General features: G+C 39.7%; 1 protein-coding gene across 1 annotated transcript; it reads right to left on the bottom strand.

Moving 5' to 3' along the window:
- Positions 1 to 1,282: 1,282 nt before the first annotated feature.
- Positions 1,283 to 22,026, bottom strand: LOC145500326 (ATP-binding cassette sub-family C member 4-like). Its single transcript, XM_081479835.1, has 8 exons — positions 21,943 to 22,026; positions 16,013 to 16,558; positions 14,872 to 15,251; positions 11,159 to 12,498; positions 9,798 to 10,368; positions 9,343 to 9,479; positions 8,660 to 9,021; positions 1,283 to 4,415 (listed from the first exon to the last, which is right to left on the bottom strand). Exons 2-8 carry the CDS (start codon positions 16,526 to 16,528, stop codon positions 3,846 to 3,848), a joined length of 3,876 nt encoding a protein of 1,291 aa, XP_081335961.1. The 5' UTR covers positions 16,529 to 16,558; positions 21,943 to 22,026; the 3' UTR covers positions 1,283 to 3,845.
- Positions 22,027 to 22,957: the final 931 nt, after the last annotated feature.

Below are 22,957 nucleotides of genomic sequence, written 5' to 3'. Positions count from 1 at the left end.
GCTTTCTTTAATCAACTTCGAAAAACGATTTCGATTTTGTTGATCGAGTTATCAAAACTCCTTGTCTACTATCATTTTCGCAGTGTAAAACTTCACTATGCCTATGTTTAAGAAACACACATGTTAGTAGCCTTTTTTGCGTTCGTGAAATTTGTTACAGTATCTCAGCACAAAAGATAACGAAAGAAATCTTTGTCAAGATTTGTTGACAATTGAAAACTCCGACTCGGACTTGAAAGTGCACGAGCTGCACTATGCAAATGAGCTAATTGAACGCGTCAGACTTTCCTTTCAAAAACTTTTGCAAACTCACCAAACAAGCAGAAGCAGTAAGAAACCGTCACTGAAACAGGTTTTGGTTATGATGAACCATTGTCTGAGAAACTCACAAACTAACTCGATACCAGAGTAGAGAGTTTTCTTGCTATATTCTTAAGTCAGAACAAATGCAAAAACATACGCGTAAGCTTACAACTAGCGTGAGCAGATCTTATTATTCATTCCCGGCGCGAGATTGAAGTCTTGTTTTCGACCCTGAAAAACCCACCTTTTCCGTTAGCTCAGAGCATAAAACTACATATAAGCGCCCTGGTTTGTATTCCCTGCCTTATTCCCTGCCATCGCTGTGAAAAATACGCAAGAGAATCTCTCAACTCTCACCATTTGATCGCGCAACGTGACAACACCCACGCGAGAGCCCCCGACATGTGCGTGAATCCGCGCGGATATATGACGTCAGGATGGCGCAATTTGTTCTAAAAATAGAAAAATTGTCCCACATCATAGGTGCGCGCGAATCCCGAGACTTACGGTCTCCGTCCCCGATTATGGCTCCTGACATGACTTAAAAGCGGAGCTCCCATAAAATCCTAATCATCTACTGAACCCAAAAACCTTTAAAGAAATTCAGCAATAAAAATAAATTGAACAACAAAACAAACAAACAAACAAACAAAAAAACAAAACCCCATATCACTACATCTGAGTTTCAAATACCCAGCTCAAGGCAAGCGTGATTTGAACCGAAGAAATCTGGGAACTAGGTACATGAAAATAAGGTCACTTTGCGATCCGCCATCTTTGTTTTGCAGGTACTGGATACTCGACATTTGCAGCTGTTAGAGACGTCTACTTAACGCGATAAATCCGAGCTCGCTAGCAAACAAATCCGATTTTCAAAATACAAAACCGACATGCAAGTCTACATAAGCTCGAGCGCTTGATAGGAGACAACCCTGAAACATGGAGCCCAGATTCCGGAAATCGAAAACCCGAAACCAGAGTTATTGAAATTGAGAATGACAACAGAAGTTCCTAGTAGCCTACGGACTTGAAAAATTGTTTTATCTTGAGTCATTTGTAAACATTAAGACATCGAGAGCTCCGCAACGCGTCGCACTAGTTTGCTGGAGAGATAGGTAGACGACAATAGAAACAAATCGTTTGGGATAAGTGGCCACAAATGTGACGAGTTTAATTGAAACTAAGGTTACAAACAAAGATTAAAATCTTTTCAGGAAAGGTGGGGTTAAAACTTTCGCCACCACTAAAATCTAAAGTAAAATACTACATAAGATATGTTGGCAGTCTGCAGGTCGGTGACCGGGGAGGTGGAGGGAAAAAGACCAAATACGTCTGAACGCTAAAAAGCAGAAAAGCTCTTCTTACGATGATGGCAACAGTAGAAAGGGGCCGCGTGTACGAGATAACCAACCTTTTGTACTTAGCTTTGACACGCGCCCATTTTTCATTGGACAGGAGACTTCCATTGTTACCAGATTAGAGCACAACCCGCAAACTGATAAGAAATAGGAAATGCCTCGCGATAAAATAACATTATGCTTTCGGTTACCGGCATAATGTTTCTTTTTTTCTATCTAACGTTGATAGTGCAAACGAGAAATATAGGAGTGAGCAGAAAACTTTGCAGGTCCAGGCCTACGGGCCTTGTATTGGTGGAAAGACTTGAAAGAATTGAAAATCGATATTCAGAAACGGGAGGAGAGGACTAACGATTTACTCTACAAATGTCATTTGTTCTTATGGAGAGTTAAAGATATAAGAATGAAACTAGGATGATTTACAAAGCACTTTCCGTTTCTCGTTTTCCAGACCGAAGTTTGTCTTCCTTATAGGTGGGCATTGAAACGACGCTTTGCAAAATAAGTAAAGGCTTTAACCTGAAATTATGTTTCATAAAACCTTAACAGAAAAGATGGTCAACCGGAGAAATGATCGTCGAGGGAGATGTTACAACAAGACACCATAACGGCGACTCAAGCGAGGCGGCGTCGGACGATATCGAGACCACAATAGAAACTAAGGGCGTACGATGCGAGGCATGTTTTTTACGTACTTGTACAACACATTTAATTTCTAATCGAAGAAAGCGTCTACTATAATATAGCTCAAAGACTTCAGCGATGACAGCAGAAACTTAGACAAAACAAAAATACCATTACTTAGCTTACTGTGCGTTGAGTAAAATTTTGTGTGCAGCGCAATTTTGCTTGGCGATATATCGCTACGCAACAATATCTCGATGACCAGAAGCGATATATCGCTGAACAAGAACGATATATTGCTAAGCTTCATCGATATTAAACAAGGTGAACACTGTCAGTACTCAGGGAAATATCGCAACTGTTACAACAATGGCTTTGCGATATTTCGGTGATATATCGTTTCGAGCAAAATATCATTCAAATATCGCCGAAACATCGCGAATATCGTGACATTAATCGATAATCGTTTGCATTAATTTTGCACAGTACTGTAGAGGTTTCTCCATTAATCGTTCGAAATTGTCCTTTTAGACGGATATCTTCCTGAAGGAAGTTACTGATAGTTTTATCGTAGGCAGTTACATTAAACTGTTCGTTCTCCTTCTCTAATTGGAAACTTATGTTAATTTCTAGTTAGCAGTTATTAATGAGCGTTGCTTTGTTGCATGATGTTATGAACCACAAGTTTAGATTTGGTATTTCCAGCTATTCTTGCTCTGCAGTCTAGCCTTAAAGTAGCAAGTCTTTGACGTTTTTCAGCAGTTGTACAGATCTTACTACTGGTCAGGAGATATGTTATTCAGCAGGTGTAATGGTTGCGTTCAGTGAGGTGTTCGGCTTTTTTTCCCACAAAACGATTTAACCTTGCAGTTACTGCGTGTGTAAAAGTGGCCTTCCTGGATTTGATCTGTGGTGGTCTTCCCATACTGAAATCTGTATGATTGAGCTGAATCTACTAATTTTCCGTCTTTGACTCTGTTTTTGGAGTTGTTTGGTGTTTTTGAGTCTCTGGAAAGCCAATTAAAAGCGTAAAACTTTGTAACGCCTGACAACAAAATCTTTGAAACAATTGTCTTTTCTATTTGCAATAAATATTATCTCAGTTAGGCCCTTAGCAGGGCATGAAAAAATATTTTGAAATCCAGTTGCCCAGTGAGCCAGTACATTTCAGTTGCCCCCACTAAACTATCACTTACCCAATAGGCGTGTAATGTTCATGTGTTTCACTAGATACCGTCTATAATCAAGTATGCTTGGATTTTAAATTAATCCATTACTGTCAACTCATTGTTTTGCTCATCTTGCAGTCTTAAGTCCTGAAGTTGTTTTTGACTGGAAATTATCACTAACAAGATTGCTGAGGCTAATGTCACTTGACCACCAAACTTTCATTTTCACTTGCCCAAGAGAAAACATTTACTTACCCCTGGCAATCGGACCTGGGTTTTTTCCTGCCCTAGTTAGGGGAACGAAGAACTGGGTACAAGTCTAAACATAACTTTAGGGGGATTGCCTCAGGTTTTAGGCTTATATGGGGGACTCCATGCAGTGCTAGTAGGTTTAAAGAAAATTGGTTTGCGGGGAAGCCGAGTTAGAAGCCTGAACAAGACGAGCCAAGAATCCATTCTTATTCTCGAGCAAAACTTCAGGTTTGTCAAACTCTACCACTCGTCCCTGCTCCATAACCAACACTTTATCATAGTCCATGATGGTGTTCAAGCGATGAGCGATGGTTACTACTGTGGAATCTTTAAATCTGTTGCGTATAACTTCTTGAATCAGTCTGTCTGTCTTGAAATCCACATTAGCAGTGGCTTCGTCCAGAATGATGATCTTACTTCTTTGTAACAGCGCACGCGCTAAACAGACCAATTGGCGCTCTCCGACACTGAAGTTGCTCCCAGACTCTCTCAACTTGTAATCCAGCTGGTCAGGTAATTGTTGCACCAGGGTCTTCAGCTGCACATCTTCCAAAGCACGCCACAAATCATGATCATGATACAAAGAGAAAGGGTCTAGGTTCTTCCTGAGGCTGCCGCTAAAGAGCACAGGATCCTGGGTTATTACGGCCATGGACCTGCGAGACGCCTGAAGATTGAGATCCTTGATGTTCACACCATCTATAATGACCTGCGTAATGAATGAAGAGATGCGAGTCAGGATGAGCTATGGTTGATAGACTTAACTTTATTTATTATCATATGGCAAGGTAGTCTTGAGGTAATTCCGAGCGGAATTTTGCCATAACGACCATTTCTACGGTAACGGTCATAAGCAGCGCAATTTTTGTTTTCGAAAGCCAGCAAATTGGAGAATTTGGGGGTTTACGTGTCCGGCTGGGCTGCATGTAGGACATCGATGTATTGTTTTTTTTCATTCAATTTGCTGTAATGATATTGATGCGTTAATTAAAACGGTCATCCCAACAGTAGACCACTGGAAACATTTGGTCTATATAACATCTGAAAACCCTTTTTTGTTGGACATAGTGAAAACTGTTTACAATTCGCTAATGATACATTGTGTTGTGCTAAATGTAACCTGATGTTAAATACACTGGGGCTTAACAAAGCTAAAGAAAGTAAAAGTTAACAATTAGCATCCTGTAATTGCGTTGGACGAAGTGGAACGCAAACCTAATTGTGACCTGTGGCTTTTCAGAGTTGGCTGCCCTTTGGTCGAAAACCCCCCTTTCCTGTAAGGACACCAAAATGGCCACCCCGCTTGATTTTTGCAGGGGCATGTCACGGCCAGTAAACTGGTACCGTTTAATGCTAAGACATGTGATAAGACAAGTGGCGAACATGTGAGTATGTGAGCAGGCCATGTGAGTTCGTCTTTCCTATGGATCTTTCTTTGACTTCTTTCCATTCAGTCGCCGTACGCTTCGCTATTATGTGCTCTCAGCGTTAGGTTTTGGCGAATTTAAACGCTTCGACGGTAGCATTTATTGAAATCCGAGGGAATTGTCCTTGTTTATTAACGCGACTTGGATTTGGGATGATAACCGTGGGAACAGCTACATTTTGATTGCATTTGTTGATTGGTTCAGTCGCGACAGATAGCTCAGTCTTTATCCGGTCGCAATTTTATTGTTTGGAATCGGTGGAAAAGTACTCTGACGGCAAGATCCATAAGACTACTTTATTCATTAGGGGAAATACTCGAATTAGTCGCACGAAGTTTGTTTACGATAATCGACCACGCGAAACGACCACGCGATTGCAAATGCTAGCTTAGAGTAATGTACGTAATTTAAATACTCTATGAAACTTGAGAGTCTACAGAAACTGACAGCGTCACGCAACGTATCAACAAATCGTGACCTCTTCACTAGCATGGACTTTGACACTATGCATATCTGACTGTAAAACCTCGGTTACTGCTGAAAAATGTTGATTTTAGCAATAGACAAAGGTTGAAAGTCAGCTAATGAAATCATTTATTTACGGTATATATATATATATATATATATATATATATATAGATATATATATATATAAGTTAAGATGCTTCGAGCCAACAGGGATGCCACGCGCCAGAAGGATCCAAAAGGATTCGTAGTCCAAACCTCGAGTAATGAAATTTGTAGGCAATTGTGGAAAACGAGGACGGACAACTTCGAGCGAAAAAAATATATATATACAGTAAAAAGTCTAAGAAATCTAAAAAAAAAGTTTAAAAATTTAATAAAAATAAACGTTTCGGTCAAAGACCTTCATCAGTTGCAGTGCAAGTGAATAATAAATTACAATAACCTTAAATAAGTTTACAGTATAAAAAATGACATAATATTACAAAGATGATTACATAACAGGGCGTGGTAACACATGAAAACGAAAAAATTAACCAATGATAAACAATCGGTGATTACTAAGCGAGATACTATGACAATGCGGTACAAAACTCAAAAGACACAAACCAAATAAGAATAAATAATCGAATATAATACAAATAAGATTAATATCAAAAAAGTAACGCGATTCGTCGAGTCAGCCGAAAGTGTGAAGGGACCCGCGTGTAAAATATTCAATGTTCAAAAAAGGCGGTCCCAAAATCCCCAAACAAAGCCCTTGAAACTATGCCGCGGCAAGGCACAACAGGCGCCCTAAACAGGGCCCTTAAACAACAATAATGTAATAAATTCCCCGATGGGGGCCCCTGAGAAAACCTAGCGCTAACAAAGCTAACAAGATCCAAGGTCAGGGCCTTTGAGCACCTGAACTAAGATAACCGCCAAATTTGCAAGTTATTTTTGCGCTAATTGTAGTTTATTCTTTTTTTCGAGTGGAATTCCTGACGTTTATTCAAGCCAAAAGGTGCCAGAGAGAACAACTGTGCACTCCAATATGCCTCTTTAGTGATTAAAAGCTTTTCGATGTTACTTGTATTGTTTGCATTTATCTGCACTTGATCAATACACTGGAAAGAAAAGTCGTTTAAGTCGTGCGGTGTTCTGTTGAAATGCACCGCTACCTCACAAGTCTTTTTCTTGGTCAGCATAGCAGACTTGTGGTTGCGAAATCTAACTCTAAAATCTGTTGTTGTAGAGCCAATGTATTGTAAGTTACATTTCTTACACGAAGCCAAATAAATGACATTTTTTGAATCACAGGAAAGTTTCAATCGTATCTTATAGCTCTTGCCTGTTTGAAAACTTTGGAAAGAATTTGATTCAACAAAGTAGTTGCGACAGAGATCACATCTTGTTCTTTTGCATTTAAAGCAACCCTTAACCTCGACAACCTCTTCAACCTTAGTGTTAGAGCCATAACGAGATGGCGCTAACAACTCCTTAAGGTTTTTAGATCTTCGAAAAGAGGCTATGATGGAATTTGGCGGAAAAAATTCTTTTAATTTGGGGTTGGATTCCAAAATACCTAGGTGTTTTCTCATGATGCGACCAACATCAGGTAAATTTGGATTAAATGTTGTTACAAATGGAAACAATTTCTTCTCAGCTTTGGCACGAGTTCTAAGTAAGTCAGGTCTAGATGTAGTTAAGGCTTTAGAAAATTGATCTTCCACTAGTTTTGTGGGATAACCCTGATTGACTAGATAACCCTTGTATTCAGTTGTTCTCTCGGCAAGAAATACTTGTTCAGAGCAGTTTCTCTGTAACCTAGTTGCTATGCCATAAGGGATAGCCTTGAAAACGTGTTTGGGGTGAGCACTTGATGGTGGAAGATACAAGTGGCTATCAGTTGGCTTTGAATAAACGTCTGTCTGGATGAAACCCCCGATGAGATGTAAAGTTAAATCTAGCACGTGAAGCTCGCGTTCAGAAAAAACTAATTCAAATCTAATGGTAGGATATAGGGAATTTATAAAGTCAGTAAACTCATGCAGTGCAGGAAGGCCTTGTTGCCAGAGATCAAAAACATCGTCACGGTATCGCCACCATAAAGTCGGCTTTATGGGGCCAGAAAATTTAGCTTGATAATCTATTTCCCCCATGGCAAGATCCGCGTAACTACAGGCGTTCTTTGGGCCCATGGCTGTGCCATGAATTTGCAGGAAAAAGTTTTCCTTAAAAACCGAGTGATTGCTCTTCAAACAAATTTCTACTGCTTCTAAAATGCAATTAGTGGATGGAAGCTGGTTTTCTCTGGCATTCAGTGCCTTCTTTACTGCAGTAAGACCGAGTTGATTATCTATGTTAGGGAACATTGACACAACATCCCAAGAAACTAAAAGGGTGCCTTCGGGAAAAGGGCCACTCCTGTTAAGATCCTCAATTCTATTAAGTAAATCGGTTGTATCCTTGATGAAAGATGGCAACTTACGAGCCAACGGTTGCAAGTAAAATTCACTGAAGGCTGAAAGATATTCTATGGCCGTACCACAACACGATGTGATAAGCCTGAGTGGATTTTAAAAATAAAACGTTAAATATATATATATATATATATATATATATATATATATATATATATATATATATATATAACTGCATATATATATATATATATATATATATATATATATATATATATATAGGCAATTGTGGAAAGCGAGGACGGACAACTTCGAGCGAAAAAATATATATATACAGTAAAAAGTCTAAGAAATCTAAAACAAAGTTTAAAAATTTAATAAAAATAAACGTTTCGGTCAAAGACCTTCATCACTTGCAGTGCCTCTATATATGTATGTATATATGTATGTATATATATATATATATATATATATATATATATATATATATATATATTAAAGTGAGAGCGTCGAACGCACTCTCATAATCTCTGATTACTACTAGTAAATAATAGGTTATTACACAGTACTGACGATTAAATTCTGTTCCTCTTCTAACAATGAGAGAGCTAACTAAATAGCTTTTACTCGAAGAAAGATCTTTCTTATCTAAGTACCTCTCCTTCAGGTTCTGGCATTCGGAACAAAGCTGTCACTAAAGATGATTTCCCAGCTCCCGTGCGACCTGCGACGCCAACTTTCTCCTTATCAGCGATACAGACGCTTATGTTGTTCAAAATTGCCGGCGCGCCTTTCAAATAGGTCAATGACAAGTCACGTAATGTCAAGCTGCCCGTTGTCGGCCACTCTTCAGGTGGAAGGGTTTCAGTGCCGTACCCAGGCTCTGGCTCAATTTCGGTGTATGTGAACACCCTCTCTACTGAGGTCATGTAACTTTCTGTTTCCGAAGCCACACGGATGCCATATTGTGAGGCTTCTAAAGTCTCGGCTGCAAAAGTGAGAGCCATACCTGCCAAAGCTAAAAACAAAAGTGAAGGCTTTCTTTTTTGCTTTATTTTACATTACCATATGCAATTAGAATGCCTGATGTCCAATTTGGAAGATCTGAAAGAGAAAAATTCTGAAGGACGATGCTGTCTTCTACCTTGACACATTATCTTATATTTATGGCAGTTACAGCATAAAATGACCAGGGGCCAGATTTACAAGGTCCCTGTAGGATTAGATGTATCCAAGGTATTGTTCAAATACAAAACCCTATTGTTGTCGTGGAGATGTCTTCGAATTCAGTCTGGAATTTGTGGTGGAATGGAAAGTGCCCAGTGATTTAAGAACTTACCAGGACTTTGTGTTGCTAACAAAGCTCCAGCTGACACGGAAGTCACAAGAAAGTTAGTCAGAAGGTCCCCTCTAAACGCGAGCCAAAGTATAGAGGCCTTCAATAATACCAGGGCTGACGTGTTTCTGTCTTGATATCTCCAAAGAAAAAAAAAAGGCAGATTAGCTTGATGAAGCTTGATGACGCTACAATATAGTCGGTCAAGAATCTGTCTATGAGTAACCGCAGTATAGACCCATCATTACGACAAAGGGAATCATGGTTGTAGTTTTCATCAGTGCTGATCTTCACTCTTTTGTCAAATGTAAAGGTTGCTCACTATCCGAAACTTTCATCATCCATGTTAACAAACCTAGGGATAAATCTCCTGCTCTTTACAACCCTCTTGAAAGTTTGCGAAGCCCAGCACGTCCTTTCAGGTAAACATGCATGTAACAGTTTGAGTACATACTTACTTGTAAAATTTCTGTAGGAAATCGTCCTCCATCTCTGATGATCGAATTATCTCCAATCCTGCCAAGCTATCAGCAATATGGGAATACACTGGACTGCAGGTTATCGCCTCAAGTCGCCTGATCTCACGAGCGGATCTCAAGTAATACTTAGCCAGGTACATAAACAAAAGCGTCAAAGGTGTACAAGTGATAAAAAGCCACACATTTGCTACTGCTGAAAGTATGGTAGCACTGAAAAAGTATAGACACAACTGAATGGCAAAAAGGAATTCTCCTGGAAGGATATCGTCCATGCACCCAACATCTTTAGAGAAACGGTTTAAGATGCGACCTGCCGGATTAGTGTCAAAGAATAGCACTGGTGCTTTCATAACTGCTTTTGTCATCTGGTCATGGAGGTTTTCTGAAGCTTTCAGAGCAGCGAGGTAGAAACAGAACGAGGATATTAGCGTAAGAAGCAAGGAGCCCGTAACAATGGATCCGTACACCAAAAGCGTTGTGTGACTCTTCTGTTGTCCAAATGGCATCTCAGTCATCCGAGAGAGCCACCAGAAGGGCGCTATCAAGAACACTGAAATAAAAAGAAAAGTATTGTGTATCATCAAGTTTTGATTTTGAACACAAATGATTTAGGGCTTAGGGGCAATACTAGGAAACAAACAGGTGCGGAAAAAATGCTATAAACAGGACCAAAAGAACATCTAAACGACGTATCTTCCGTTAGGGTCTTTGGAAGGATGGGGCAAGGGCTAAGTGTTTCCAAGATTAGTTTTAAACTTAAAACAACGTCTGAATGAGATGCAAATTATTTATAAAAGGATTAAATAGAACAAAACGTTAAATTCCAGTTACACCAACAGAGAGAAAGCTTCTTTTTGTGCAAAAGAGGAAAGTCAAACCCGTGACAGTCCAGGTACATTTTGGATGGCTCAAACACCGGATTATGGGCGTATCGCTGAGCTCTGAAATGATTGAGTCTTGCATTTGTGAGCGTAGATCTCACAATGACTTTACTCTCGTACAGTTGTTGGATGACTCAGGATTCTTCTTTTTAGAGCAATTGAATTTGACAGCTTCCCTCTACTTATTCACATTACTGAAGTCGCCATTCCACCTTACCGCATAACTAGGAACCATTTACTCGATAAATGCTGGAATTAATAGACGTAGAAAACCTTACTTTTTGAGAACCGTTTTGAGATCCCGCTTAAAGTGGTGTGTTCAAATTTTCCAGTGTATTTTGAGATTGTCTATTTTCGCTCCAACTTCTCTCGGTAGAGGAGGCCACCCACACTGTGATACTAAACAGTTATAACCTCGAAATTCAGAGGGCATTGCATCCACTAAAAATTACTGCTTACCCTGAACAATTGCGAAGAAAACCATAAGTCTGATTATCAAAATCGTTGGGAGCGCAGCTCGTAAGTATTTCCAGTACAACCACCACTTAACGGTTCCAACCATTCTGTCTTCCGCTTCATCTTCCAGATCTACCCTATCATGGTGTTCTCTAGTGGACCTCATCGATTTCAAGGTATCTTCACTGAATACCGAAAACCTCTCGTCATTGTTTTGCTCGCCATTGAAATCTTTCTTTTCTTGAGATACAAAGCAAGAAGCAACTTGTTTGTCCTTTTCTATTTGACTGTACGTTCCTTCACAGATAACGGAGCCATTCTGCAGGACAACAATGCTGTCTGTTTCTTTCAGAAACTGTAAGTGATGAGTGACCAGAATACGCATTCGCCCGTCTAACAACTCTTTGATGCATTTATCAAACAAATGTTTACCGACTTTGGCATCCACTGCACTAAGTGGATCATCCAATAAGTAGATGTCCGCATCTGAGTAGATTGCGCGTGCCAGACTAACTCGTGCACGCTGACCACCACTTAGGATCACTCCACGTTGTCCAATCTCAGTTAGATCACGTTTCGTGAAGCTTGCTATATCTTTCTCCAAGTCACAAACCTCGATAACCTTGTTGTACCTTTGCACGTCGAATTGGTTGCCAAAAACGATGTTGTCTCGCACAGTACCAGAATAGACCCATGGTGTTTGGGAGACGAGGGCTATTTTTCCAATACAAGAAATTTTGCCAGAGGAGATTGGGAGTTCTCCTAGGATGGTCATCAACAATGACGTTTTGCCGCTTCCAACTGGCCCTGTTATGCCCAGAAGTTGCCCATTTGCAGGACTCAATGAAACACTTTGTAAGGCAGGAAGTTCTGTTGTTTGGTTCCACGAACAGGAAACGTCCTCAAGAAATATCCCTGGTTTAATGTTTTGAGATGTCTGGCCTAGTTTCGGATGAGATTTTGCTTTTTTAAAGCTCTCAGTTGTAGCAAATTCTGGTTCATACCCTTTGCCTTTGAAGGAAACTTCTGGAGAAGACGGCTTGTCCTGGTAATCCATGTTGCGTGTTAACATGGATTTCTTTTCAATTAAGTTTTGCATCCTACTGCATGCAGTTCTTGCATCGGCAATGTAGCGTAATGAATCTGCTATAAAGATCGTGACTACCATCTTTAAGTTAGTTAAAAGAGTAAGCAAAGTAAAGACTTTAAACGATGTCAGCGAAGTATCCATAAAAAGTAGAGTCGTGACTGAAATGAATCCTGCCATGGTTGAGCTAGAGAAGAACAGGGCGTAGATACTGGAGACTATGAACCCTCGGATACGAATCAGTGAGATTTCCTTTCTGTCAAAAGGAAAATTGAAACGCGTTGGGTTAGTTATACGATGTCAGAACTTTAACTGGTCTCAAAACGTTAAAAACAGGGAAGATATTTCAGTCTCAGTCCGGTCTCTCTAGTTTTAAGTAACGATAATGCCGGTCAAAGTAGTTTTTTGAGCCAGCCCGTGTTTTGCACCTTTCCGTACGCTAAATTGTGATGTGGCTTCTGCTGTTGTCTTGAAGTACTATACACTGTAATAGTTGTATATTATTTTTGTAATTTATTACACCCGCTTTCAGTGTTACGTGCACAGGCGATATCTTTCGACCATCTCTCGACATTCCTTCTTTCGACATGCTATGTAAACGGCTGAAATACGGTTTACCTGTGAAACTAGCAATTTTTCCGGTTATTAGCGGAACAAATGACAATTATATGATAATTATAATTACTGACCTCAAATAAATGAAGAAGATTGTGGACTCCCGATTTACGGGATAATTCAAACGATTTTAGTGTACTCGATCGGCTCTCAATAGTGACTTCAGGTAGAATTGGGCCGCTACCGCTCAGTTAATATTCGAAAGATGGAAACATTCAAAGCAGTCGATTTATCACTCACAGAATGTTTTCTTGATCCTCCTAGCCTTAGTTTGATGTCAAATAAATCCATCTTTCATGACTAAAAGTCGAGGTCGACCGTAAAGAAGCCACTTGTGCTTACATTTTGACCAGGTTACATAGCATGTCGAAAGATGGCATGACGAGAGATAATTGATATGCACGTAACACTGAAAGCAGGTGTAATTACTGTACTGTAATTCCACTTTTGTTTGTGTGGTAAATCAAAATAAAATAAAATAAATAAATAAAAACAAATATTCACAGTAATGCGATGAAAGAAGTCAGGTCACGTCTGAGTTATCGGCAATTTTAGCATTGACCAACTGGCTATAGAGTGGATATGAGATGGTTACAACCAACTTCGCGCTGCGCGCCTGTTTGCCTATGTACCATCTCATATCCAACGCGCGCTCGAGGAATAATTGTTAATTATACAATATGTCGAATAATTCTCGCAGTTTGATTGGTCTTTAGTTATGATCTACTGCAGGACAGACGCATAAATGACGTCATTAACAATTGGTTTTGTTTTTTTTAAATATATAAAACAGAGACATTCCATGTTGCCGTGGGTCTCTTCAGTAAGAGATCACAGAAGACGTCAAAATATGGCAAGAACACTACTGACACACCGGCCTATCCGCCAGTGTGCCACTTTTTCGTTCTTGCCGCATTTTGACCTCATCTAGATCTGTGACGTACGACTCCACGGACTATATTAATTAAATGGGAAACGAAGAGAGACCAATACGACTCGCAGATTTCCAGTAGACTGAACACAGCAGGGTGCCTCCTTTTTAACAATTAGATTATGAGCTCAAGATTTCTATGAGGTGATAGTTGATGAGGCCGAAGAGGCCGAATCAACTTTCACCTCCTAGATTGATCGAGAACGAATAATCTAATTGTTTTAGTAGAAATCTTCTAACTGAAATTTACTTCAAATAACGATTCCAAATATTTCTGGTCTGAATATTAAACTTCGCGCTTCAGAAAATTCGCGCGCTTACCGGTTTTTTTTTAGAAAATTCGAGTCTTTTTAATTCCAGAAACCGTGAATGTCCTTTTTCATTCTTCTCAAGAATTTAATTATCCTGTTGTTTTCAAATGTTCTTTCAAAACTTCGGAGAAACGAGAAAACGTTGAAACTTTATCGACCACACCAAGCCATTGAACGCTGATGGCTGATAGTGTGCAATGGCTCAGCCAATCAGATTGCAGCATTTGCACTAGCGTTCAAGTAGAATTCTACTAATTAACAATTAGACCGTAGCCCGCAAGGGCTACGGGTCAATAGCCCATGAGGCTTCGCCTCATGGGCTATTGACCCGTGGCCCTTGAGGGCGTAGGGTCTAATTGTTTTAATATCACCCAACTAGTCGGACAAAAAAGGCAATAATAAAGTTAGCAAATGCAAGTTGAAGAAATATTTATTTGGGAATAAAACGAAAGAAAGCGTCACACTCGATTGCGCCAATTTCGCTACTCGAGGACTATTCCTAATAGTCCTCTAGTAGCGTAGCCAATCAAAATGCAGGATTTGCATTAGTCCACTAGTTGGGTGATACTAAATGCTGATAGTCCACTATGCTCAACTTAAAGGCTCAAAAATGCTAAAATCGTTGGCTTTCGAATATTTTCTGTATAACAACAATGCCAGTTGCTCGGATGAGCCACGTTGACTATTCGTACTGCGTGCAAGGATGATAAACGACTATTGACGGGCGTGGAGCCTAAATGATTGGAAAGACACCAATATATTAGATACCAACCTTCTTATTTGTGCAACCAGATCTGTGAAGTTCCATTCCCAGGCGTACATCTTAACCACGCGGATTCCCGTAATGATCTCTTTCATTATCTCCAATCGTTTGTCGGTCACTGCAGCGGACTGTTGGCGTATCTTTCCAGCCTTATGAGCTGCAAATGATCCATACGCAATAACAAGAAGGAAGAAAGAAGCTCCTATTAAGGCTTGCCATGCAACTAAGTACCACACAAGAACCAAGGAGGCAACAATGTCCAGTGGAACAAATGGAAGTGAAAAAATGGCGTAACCCATTATCTCAATGGCTTGAGCATCGTTAGAAACAAGATTGATCGTGTTTTCTGAAATGGTGTCCTCTAAAGTGTTTCTATTTAAGGTAAGAATCTGGAAAAAAGAAAAATACAATGTTTTTTATTATATATTCGGAGCTTGCAGCAGTTTTCGATTGAGTCTCATCAGACTGAAACCAAAGTAATCACTCTGACGAATAACAAATGACACAGACAAGCCAGTGAACCAATCAAAAACCAAAGCAAATACATGTAGCCGACGCAAAGCGCGGGAAAACGTTTGCGAGCGAGTCACGATTAGTTTCAGTTTAACTTCTGATTGAATAACAAAGTGGCGCCAGTTTTTTTTAAGGCAATTGCTTAAAGTGGTAGTGCAAAACAAAGTAAATACCACTCTAAGCTGATCATAGCCTTCGTCGTTCGCGTTCCACAGACTACGCAGAACCTGATCATATCACATTCTTGTTTTACAGAGGATCGCAAAGAAATGTACAAAGATTTTTAACGCACGAGCACGGCTATTGTTTTGCTCATTAAACATTTTGTTTGGTGACGTTCCCGTTGCAGTCGTCATCTTGGTTTGTTAAAGCTCCTTAACATAGCGTAGGCGACAGTTTGCATTTCTGTCCACATGCTCAGAACCAGTCCCTCACGCCAATCAACAACAAAGCACTGTTTTCGAAATACGTTACAACGAATACTTTCTTATTAAGTAGACATCATATTTGGTGCTTGAGGATTGTTAAAAAAAGGATAATATCAGAAGTTAAGAAATTAACATGTCATGTGCAAATGATAGCTTTTCCTTTTGTGTTACGCCTCATTAGTGTCCGATTCCTGATGAAAATTACTTGCCTTTTTATACACTAGTCCAGTCATCCCTACTTTCAGTTTGGTCGATATTATATCCATCTTGAATATTCCATGATTTGAGCATACAGTTCTTATAAAGGTAACGAGAGCAATACCAATGATGATTGGCAGCGTTGTCTTGTAACTGATTTCTGTAGAAGTAGAAATGCTTTTCAAGAAGAACCACACAATCAAAGGAAAAATATTAAATGCTATAGAATGAAATAGCCTGAGAAATGCTACAGTGATATAGTCTCTGCGGGGAATAACTCTCATCATGGCCCTCCACAGGCGAGGCTTAGTTCGGTTCTGTTCAGACACTCTTTCCTCTGCCAGCCATTCCCTCTCCAAGTCAGCCACCAACCTTTCTGCTTGGTATGAAGTTTCTACTGCCAACAAATGTTTCTCCTCTAATGGTTGTTTGCTTCCGAGTTTCAGAACATCGTTTATCCAGGAGGCAGTCAACAGCGAGAGAAAACCTGCCTGGTCTCTTGGATTACGCGCGACAGTATCTTCCATTCCTCAATTTAAATGGCCTTTTTCGGAAACCTGACAGAAGTAGGAGGGAAAGAAAGACAAGCAAAGTTACAAATGCAAAATTCTGTTTTACTTGTCTCTGACTCTCTACGTGCAGATCAATTATTGGTTCAAATCCACAGGAGGGACAAAAAGTTCTTACGTTGTTTTACTTGGTTCATGGAAATCAAATCACCTCAATGAGAAAGAGGGATTTTACTGGTTTTATCGCTATATGTTTTTACTTTGGCTTATGAAACCTGCGCTTTTATAAAGAGAGAGTAGCAGTTCATTAGTTTTATCGGTGTTTTTTGCACTGTAGGTTTTTACTTGGGTCGTGAAAATTGGCCTGGCTTATGACAGTGTGAGCGTAAACAGAAAGAGGGAGTTCAGTTATCAGTTTTATCGGTGTGTGGGTGTGTTTTTTTGTACTGAGGTTTTTACTTAAGTCTGGCTCGATTTGTTCTCCTTCGGATATGTTCTTAGAGTCGACACAATGTTTTAGTTCGATTTTCTTCCTTTTAGTCATTACCAATCCATTCAAAACGATGAGGATCCTTTGGGTCATTTCATTGGGATTCATTTTTAATTCATTTTTCTTTTCTCAGTTTTTCGTTAAGTTATTCATATTAACGTGCGTGGAGGCGCGGTGGCCTTGTGGTTAGTGCGCTCCTGTCCGGATCAAGAACACATTGTGTTGTGTTCTTGGGCAGGACACTTTATGCTCACAGTGCCTCTCTCCACCCAGGTGTATAAATCAGGGGGATATACCGACGAATTTAATCCCGGGGCCCTGCGATGGACTAGCATCCCATTTAGGGGGGAGTAGAAATACTCCTAGTCCCTTCATGCTTCAGAAACAGGAGATAAGCATCGGCCTTATGGGCCACTTGGCTCGTATGCAGACGTTACCTGAGCCTATATTTACGTACGCATAAATGATATTATTTGAAGAACAGTTCTCCAGTGAATCATGACTAATTACCATACCCGCAGGCTATAATGTATTGAAAGTGCTGGGCTAACAGTTCTCTTCGTTGGACCACTCTTGTGCTGAATTAAAATAATAGGACTAATAACTATTCATAATTAATCCGACCTTGATAGGATCTGTTTTCACACAAGCGTCTGACTTTTTATTCCGTCTTCACTTAACAATATGAGTTACGCCCATAAAATGGCAGACGCATTATCAATCGTATGGAAACGTGCAGTTTCTTGCATAATACAAACCAATTTTCGCTGTTAGGCTTTGAAGGACTCTCGATAAAATCAGTTAGAAAACACGCTTTTACTTCTTAGTGGACTGAATGTTTGGCAAGGTTTATACAAACATCAAACGAAAAGGACGGTCAACAAAACACCAGAACAATATCAGCAAATATCCCCAGGCAATGCTAATGAGTGGTAATGATTGCTTTCAGGACTGATACGTACTGGTGCATAATTACTGTTATGGCAGGGCATATTTCAGGCTCTGAAGTAAACCAATACTCCATTGACATTTTAGTTCAAACACGGCAGGGTTATTTTGCAGAACGCAGAACGCAGCACGCCGTACGCCAAATGCACTGTTTGCTTTCGGTTTAGTAGTTTCACTCATGTTTGCTTGCGGTTAGCCTTTGTTTGTTTAAGGACAGCATTATACGGCATGTGGCGGCATAGGGTAAAATATGGACTGGACCATTGGACCCTTGGACTAGTTTTTGGACTATTTTTTGGACTATTTTTTGGACTATTTCTTGGACTGAATTTTGGACTATTGTTTAAGGGGTGGGTAGGCAGTTTTGTCAGGCGGGTGGTTTATCACATGGTCTGCCTCAGGGAGGGGTAGGTGGGTTGGGGGTAGGTAGTTTTTTTTCTTTTTGGGAGCGGTGGGTAGGTGAATTTTGTCAAAATATATAATTCTTACTCATCGAAAATCAATACATAGCATGGGGTGGGCAGGTAGGTAGTTTTGTCAGGGGAAATGGTTAATCATATGTTCCTCCTTAAGGAGGGGAGTGTAGGTAGTTTTTTCTTTTTGGGAGGGTGGGTAGGTGAATTTTGTCAAAATATATAATTCTTACTCATCAAAAATTAATACATAGGAAGGGGTGGGTAGTTTTCGTTAGGGGGAGAAGTGCTAATTACAGCACTTGTATCATTACACGTGATAAACCATCTGAAAACAATGGTCACACAACACGTATGCATGCGCACAGCCTTTAAACATGGGAGGGGAGTGTAAGTAAAAGTTGTCATCTATGAGGGGGGCGGGTTGTAATAATTATTACATACAAGTTATCAGCATTAGGGAAACTTTTTTCGATTCTTGTCCCCTAAATCGCTTATTGACTTGTGCCAACGTAACTTGTTGCTTATAATTTGCTAACATAATGGATCGTTTGCACCAGTGGGTTTCGACTATATTTCTGTCGTGGACGAGAACCGTCACAAGAACTATTTCCATTTCCTTTTATGTTGCTCTGAATGACAGCGCTCTAAAAGGGAAACATATTTGGGCAGTTACAAAGTCATTCTAGACATAAGCAGTGTTCCAAAAAGCTCTTATCACTCCAATGTACCTTGGCTGATAACATGTTCTTTACGTTTTCAGACAGAACATTAATGTGTCCGAAGCATATTCTTTGCTTATAGCAGGGAAAATGCTTCACCATATTACAATCTTTTAGGAATTCTCAAATTTGAAAATGTGTATAAATTAAAAGTGGCTCTATTTACTCAACAAATTTTAAATGACTCAACAAACATTCCAACTATATTCCATAGAACCCTTACTCAGGCATCTGAAGTCCATACCTACAATACAAGATTTGCTGCGAATTTGAATTTTCATAGGCCAAAAGTAAATAATAACTATGGGTCCTCTACTTTTTCTTTTGTTACATCAAAACTTTGGGAAATTATTCCAACAGAATTTAAAAAACTGCCTTACACTTCCTTTTATAAGCAATATAAACTATACCTTTTAAATACTCAATATTACTCTTCAGCATTATGATTTATTCATTTAACTTGTTTATTTCGAATACTTTTGTTATTCACATTTTACTTCCTTTATTGCATTGTTTCTATTAATTGATGTGTCTTGTCTTTTATTTTTGAATGTGTCAATGACCAACACGATAGCATATGCTTCTTTGGTCACTGAGCACATTTTGTTTTGGTTTTATTATTATTATATTTTCCTTATTTTAATTAATGAATTTTTTGTAATAGTGTGCGATAGTGAAATATGTCTGTAAATAGTGTCAATTAATAAAAAATCTGAAAATCTGAAATCAAAATGTCTGTTATCTTCAAAATACAAGGACGTGACTTGTGACCTTGCTCACTTCTGTTAGAATTTTTATCTCTCCATCACAAGGCTATCACACAGCTTGACAAATAATAGTTTACCCTATCTTTTGCAACGAAAACACTTTGTTATATGATTTGCATAATTCACAGAACACATTACAGGAAATATGCACTTGCTAATGAATTGAATTATGTGCTTGCTCATCAATATTGCTTGGCCTCCTTGAGAACGAGGTTCTGTCAAAGGCAAAGCAACAAGACTCCTAAGAACAAACTCTTCACAAACTACTTTTGAAGAGTGCCTCTCAAACTTCAAACTGCGCCTCAAAGTGCGCTGATGTCCTAATAACTTCATTGAGAAGTCCCTAACAGGAGTCCGCTTCGAGGACAGAAGGTTGGCTCTCCAACAGAGAAAAAAGACTCAAATGAAAGTTTTACCATTTGTCATGACATATCACCCAGCAGTAGGTGGACTAAAAGAAATTTTAATGAATAACTGGGTTGTAATACAAAACCAGCCGTTGCTGAAAAGCGTCTATACTAAACCTCCAATTATATCATACAAGAGAGGCAAATCTCTAAAAGATATGCTCGTCAGAGCAAAAATTTAATTGAAGGCTAAAATGCATCGCTATCGCAATTTACGAGGGGAGTCCTTGTAGGCCTGTCATAATCTTGTTTTAAAAGTTTCCCTAATGCTGATAACTTTTATGTAGTAATTACGACCCCCTCCCCTCATAGATGACAACTTTTACTTACATTCCCCTCCTGTGTTAATAGGCTGTGCGCATGTGTACATGTGTTGTGTGACCATTGCTTTCGGATGGTTTATCATGTGTAATGATACAAGTGCTGTAATTAGCACTTCTCCCGTAACAAAAACTACCTGCACTCCCCTCCCTAAGGAGAAACATAGGATTAACCATTTCCCCTGACAAAACTACCTACCTACCCACCCCTTGCTGTGTATTAATTTTCGATGAGTAAGAATTATATATTTTGACAAAATTCACCTACCCACCCCTCCCAAAAAGAAAAAACTACCTACTCCCAACCTATTTACCCCTCCCTGAGGAAGACCATATGATAAACCACCCGTCTGACAAAACTACCTACCCACCCCTTAAAAAATAGTCCAAAATTTAGCCCAAGAAATTGTCCAAAAAAATAGCCCAAAGGTCCAAGGGTCCAATGGTCCAGTTCATATTTCACCCTATGCCGCATATGGCCCTGTCCAACAAATAAATGCTAACCCCAAGCAAATATAAGTAAAGAAACTAGCCGGAAGCAAACAGTGCATTCGGCATTCGGCATTCTGCAAATTACTCCTGCCGGCTCAAACATGAAACGTTAAGAAAACGTTAAACGTCAATGCAGACTTCAGCTTAAAAAATAATTTGACTCAAAATCCGGGGGGGGGGGAGGGATTCCCATATGGAATGGATGGGGATGGTCGTTGTCTCGCTTAGGGGTGTAAATTACGGATTTTGGTCTCACTTAGGGTGTTCTGTTCAAAATGTCATTATTTTTTAGCCGTCAAGGTCTCATTAAGGGTTGCACACAAAGAAATAACAAAACAGAAAGAATTTTGATTCTTTATATTTACTCAATTCATATAAACAAATTCGCCATCATTAAAAGTCACTGTACTTTTTATTTGTCTGTTTTATAAACTGGTCTCTTTTAGGGGTCTGCATAAGCTTCGGCCACGCCCAGATTGGTCTCTTTTAGGGGTTAAATTCAAAATTTCCGACGACCATCTCCGTCCACTCCATATGGGAGTCCCGCCCCCGGGCTCAAAATCACAGGTATTGAAAAGCTCATTACACGTGTGTAGCATGAGCCCGTGTGCATGGTTATTATAAATTTCTTTGTTAGTTTAGATTCCACAGAGTATCAATGTATATAGGCGTGAGATACTGGTATTATTTCATCGATTAATGAAACCGAGGATGTTATGTAATCGGTTGGAGTCTCTCGCTAGACATAATGCAGTAGCTAGTTACAAATTTCTTTTGTGTTTGTTGTCGCTTCATTCTGGGATTACAGCTGGTATTAGTATGCGATTCAACGCAGCAGGGACATAAATATGATGTGAAATGCAAATCACTTACCTGACAAAAATTAGCTAGAGATAGTGGCGTACACTCTACATCAAGGTCTATCGTGATTGTCACGCGATCTGTTCTCGTGGCCCAAAACTATCAAGGCAAAACAAAAGGTTAAAGAAACTAACTCACGGCAAGACAGATTTCTGACAGGAACAAAAAGTCCATTTGCGGTAAGACCATTAAATTTACTCACAGCAAAACAGAATCAACTCACGGCAAAACTAACTTAATTCACGCGGGACTCGCCGTTCGCTTTTCGATCACTCACGCGGCAAAACAAAGAAAATAGTTGGTCAGCGGTTAAATTTGCACATTAATGATTCTTCGTGTGTGAAGTTAACGAATAACTCGCTCGGAACTGCCATTTCCTAGCCTGTGTCACAGCCGCCTCTCCCCGGAAAAAAAAATTCTCTCTCCGATTGTTTTTTTCCGGGGAGAGGCGGCTGTGACACAAGCTACCATTTTCTCGCAAATTGTCGTCCATATTCGTGGCAACGAGTGTCCTTATTGCCTCAATATGGGCCATCCTTCTGATCCTTCTTCAGCCACATGACTTAGGTGATTAAAGACGGTTGGCTTGGAGGTGCAAGGTCAACGTGGATTGCTAGAAAGGGGATAAGTGCCGGGGGGGAACTCCCATATAAAAAGAACGGGGGTGTTTGTCGTACCTTTTAAGGGTTTAAAAAGCAGTTCCTCTTGGGGTGTTCAGCCTCAAATGCTTCACAGCGGCAGCCTTTGCGGTACCTTGCAGGGTACTGAGCCGAAAAAAAAAAATGACTGGAGATAATTTGTCTTAGAATTGGTACCTCTTAGGGGTGAAAAAGAATTGAAGCCACGCCCACAAAACAGGATCTTCGTACCTCTTAGGGGTTCTTTTTAAACTTTTCGATGAGCACCCACGTCCTAATTATACGGGAGTTCCCCCCGGTACTACAAATGATCCCATACGTATTTTAAGCTCTTTCATCCGACAATGGAAACAGTAAGTTGAAAATCGAAAACCGGAAACCAGAGTTAT

This window comes from Orbicella franksi, chromosome 10, assembly GCF_964199315.1.
Source record: "Orbicella franksi chromosome 10, jaOrbFran1.1, whole genome shotgun sequence".
Classification (NCBI taxonomy): Eukaryota; Metazoa; Cnidaria; class Anthozoa; order Scleractinia; family Merulinidae; genus Orbicella; species Orbicella franksi.
This window is presented reverse-complemented; position numbering and strand designations above follow the sequence as displayed.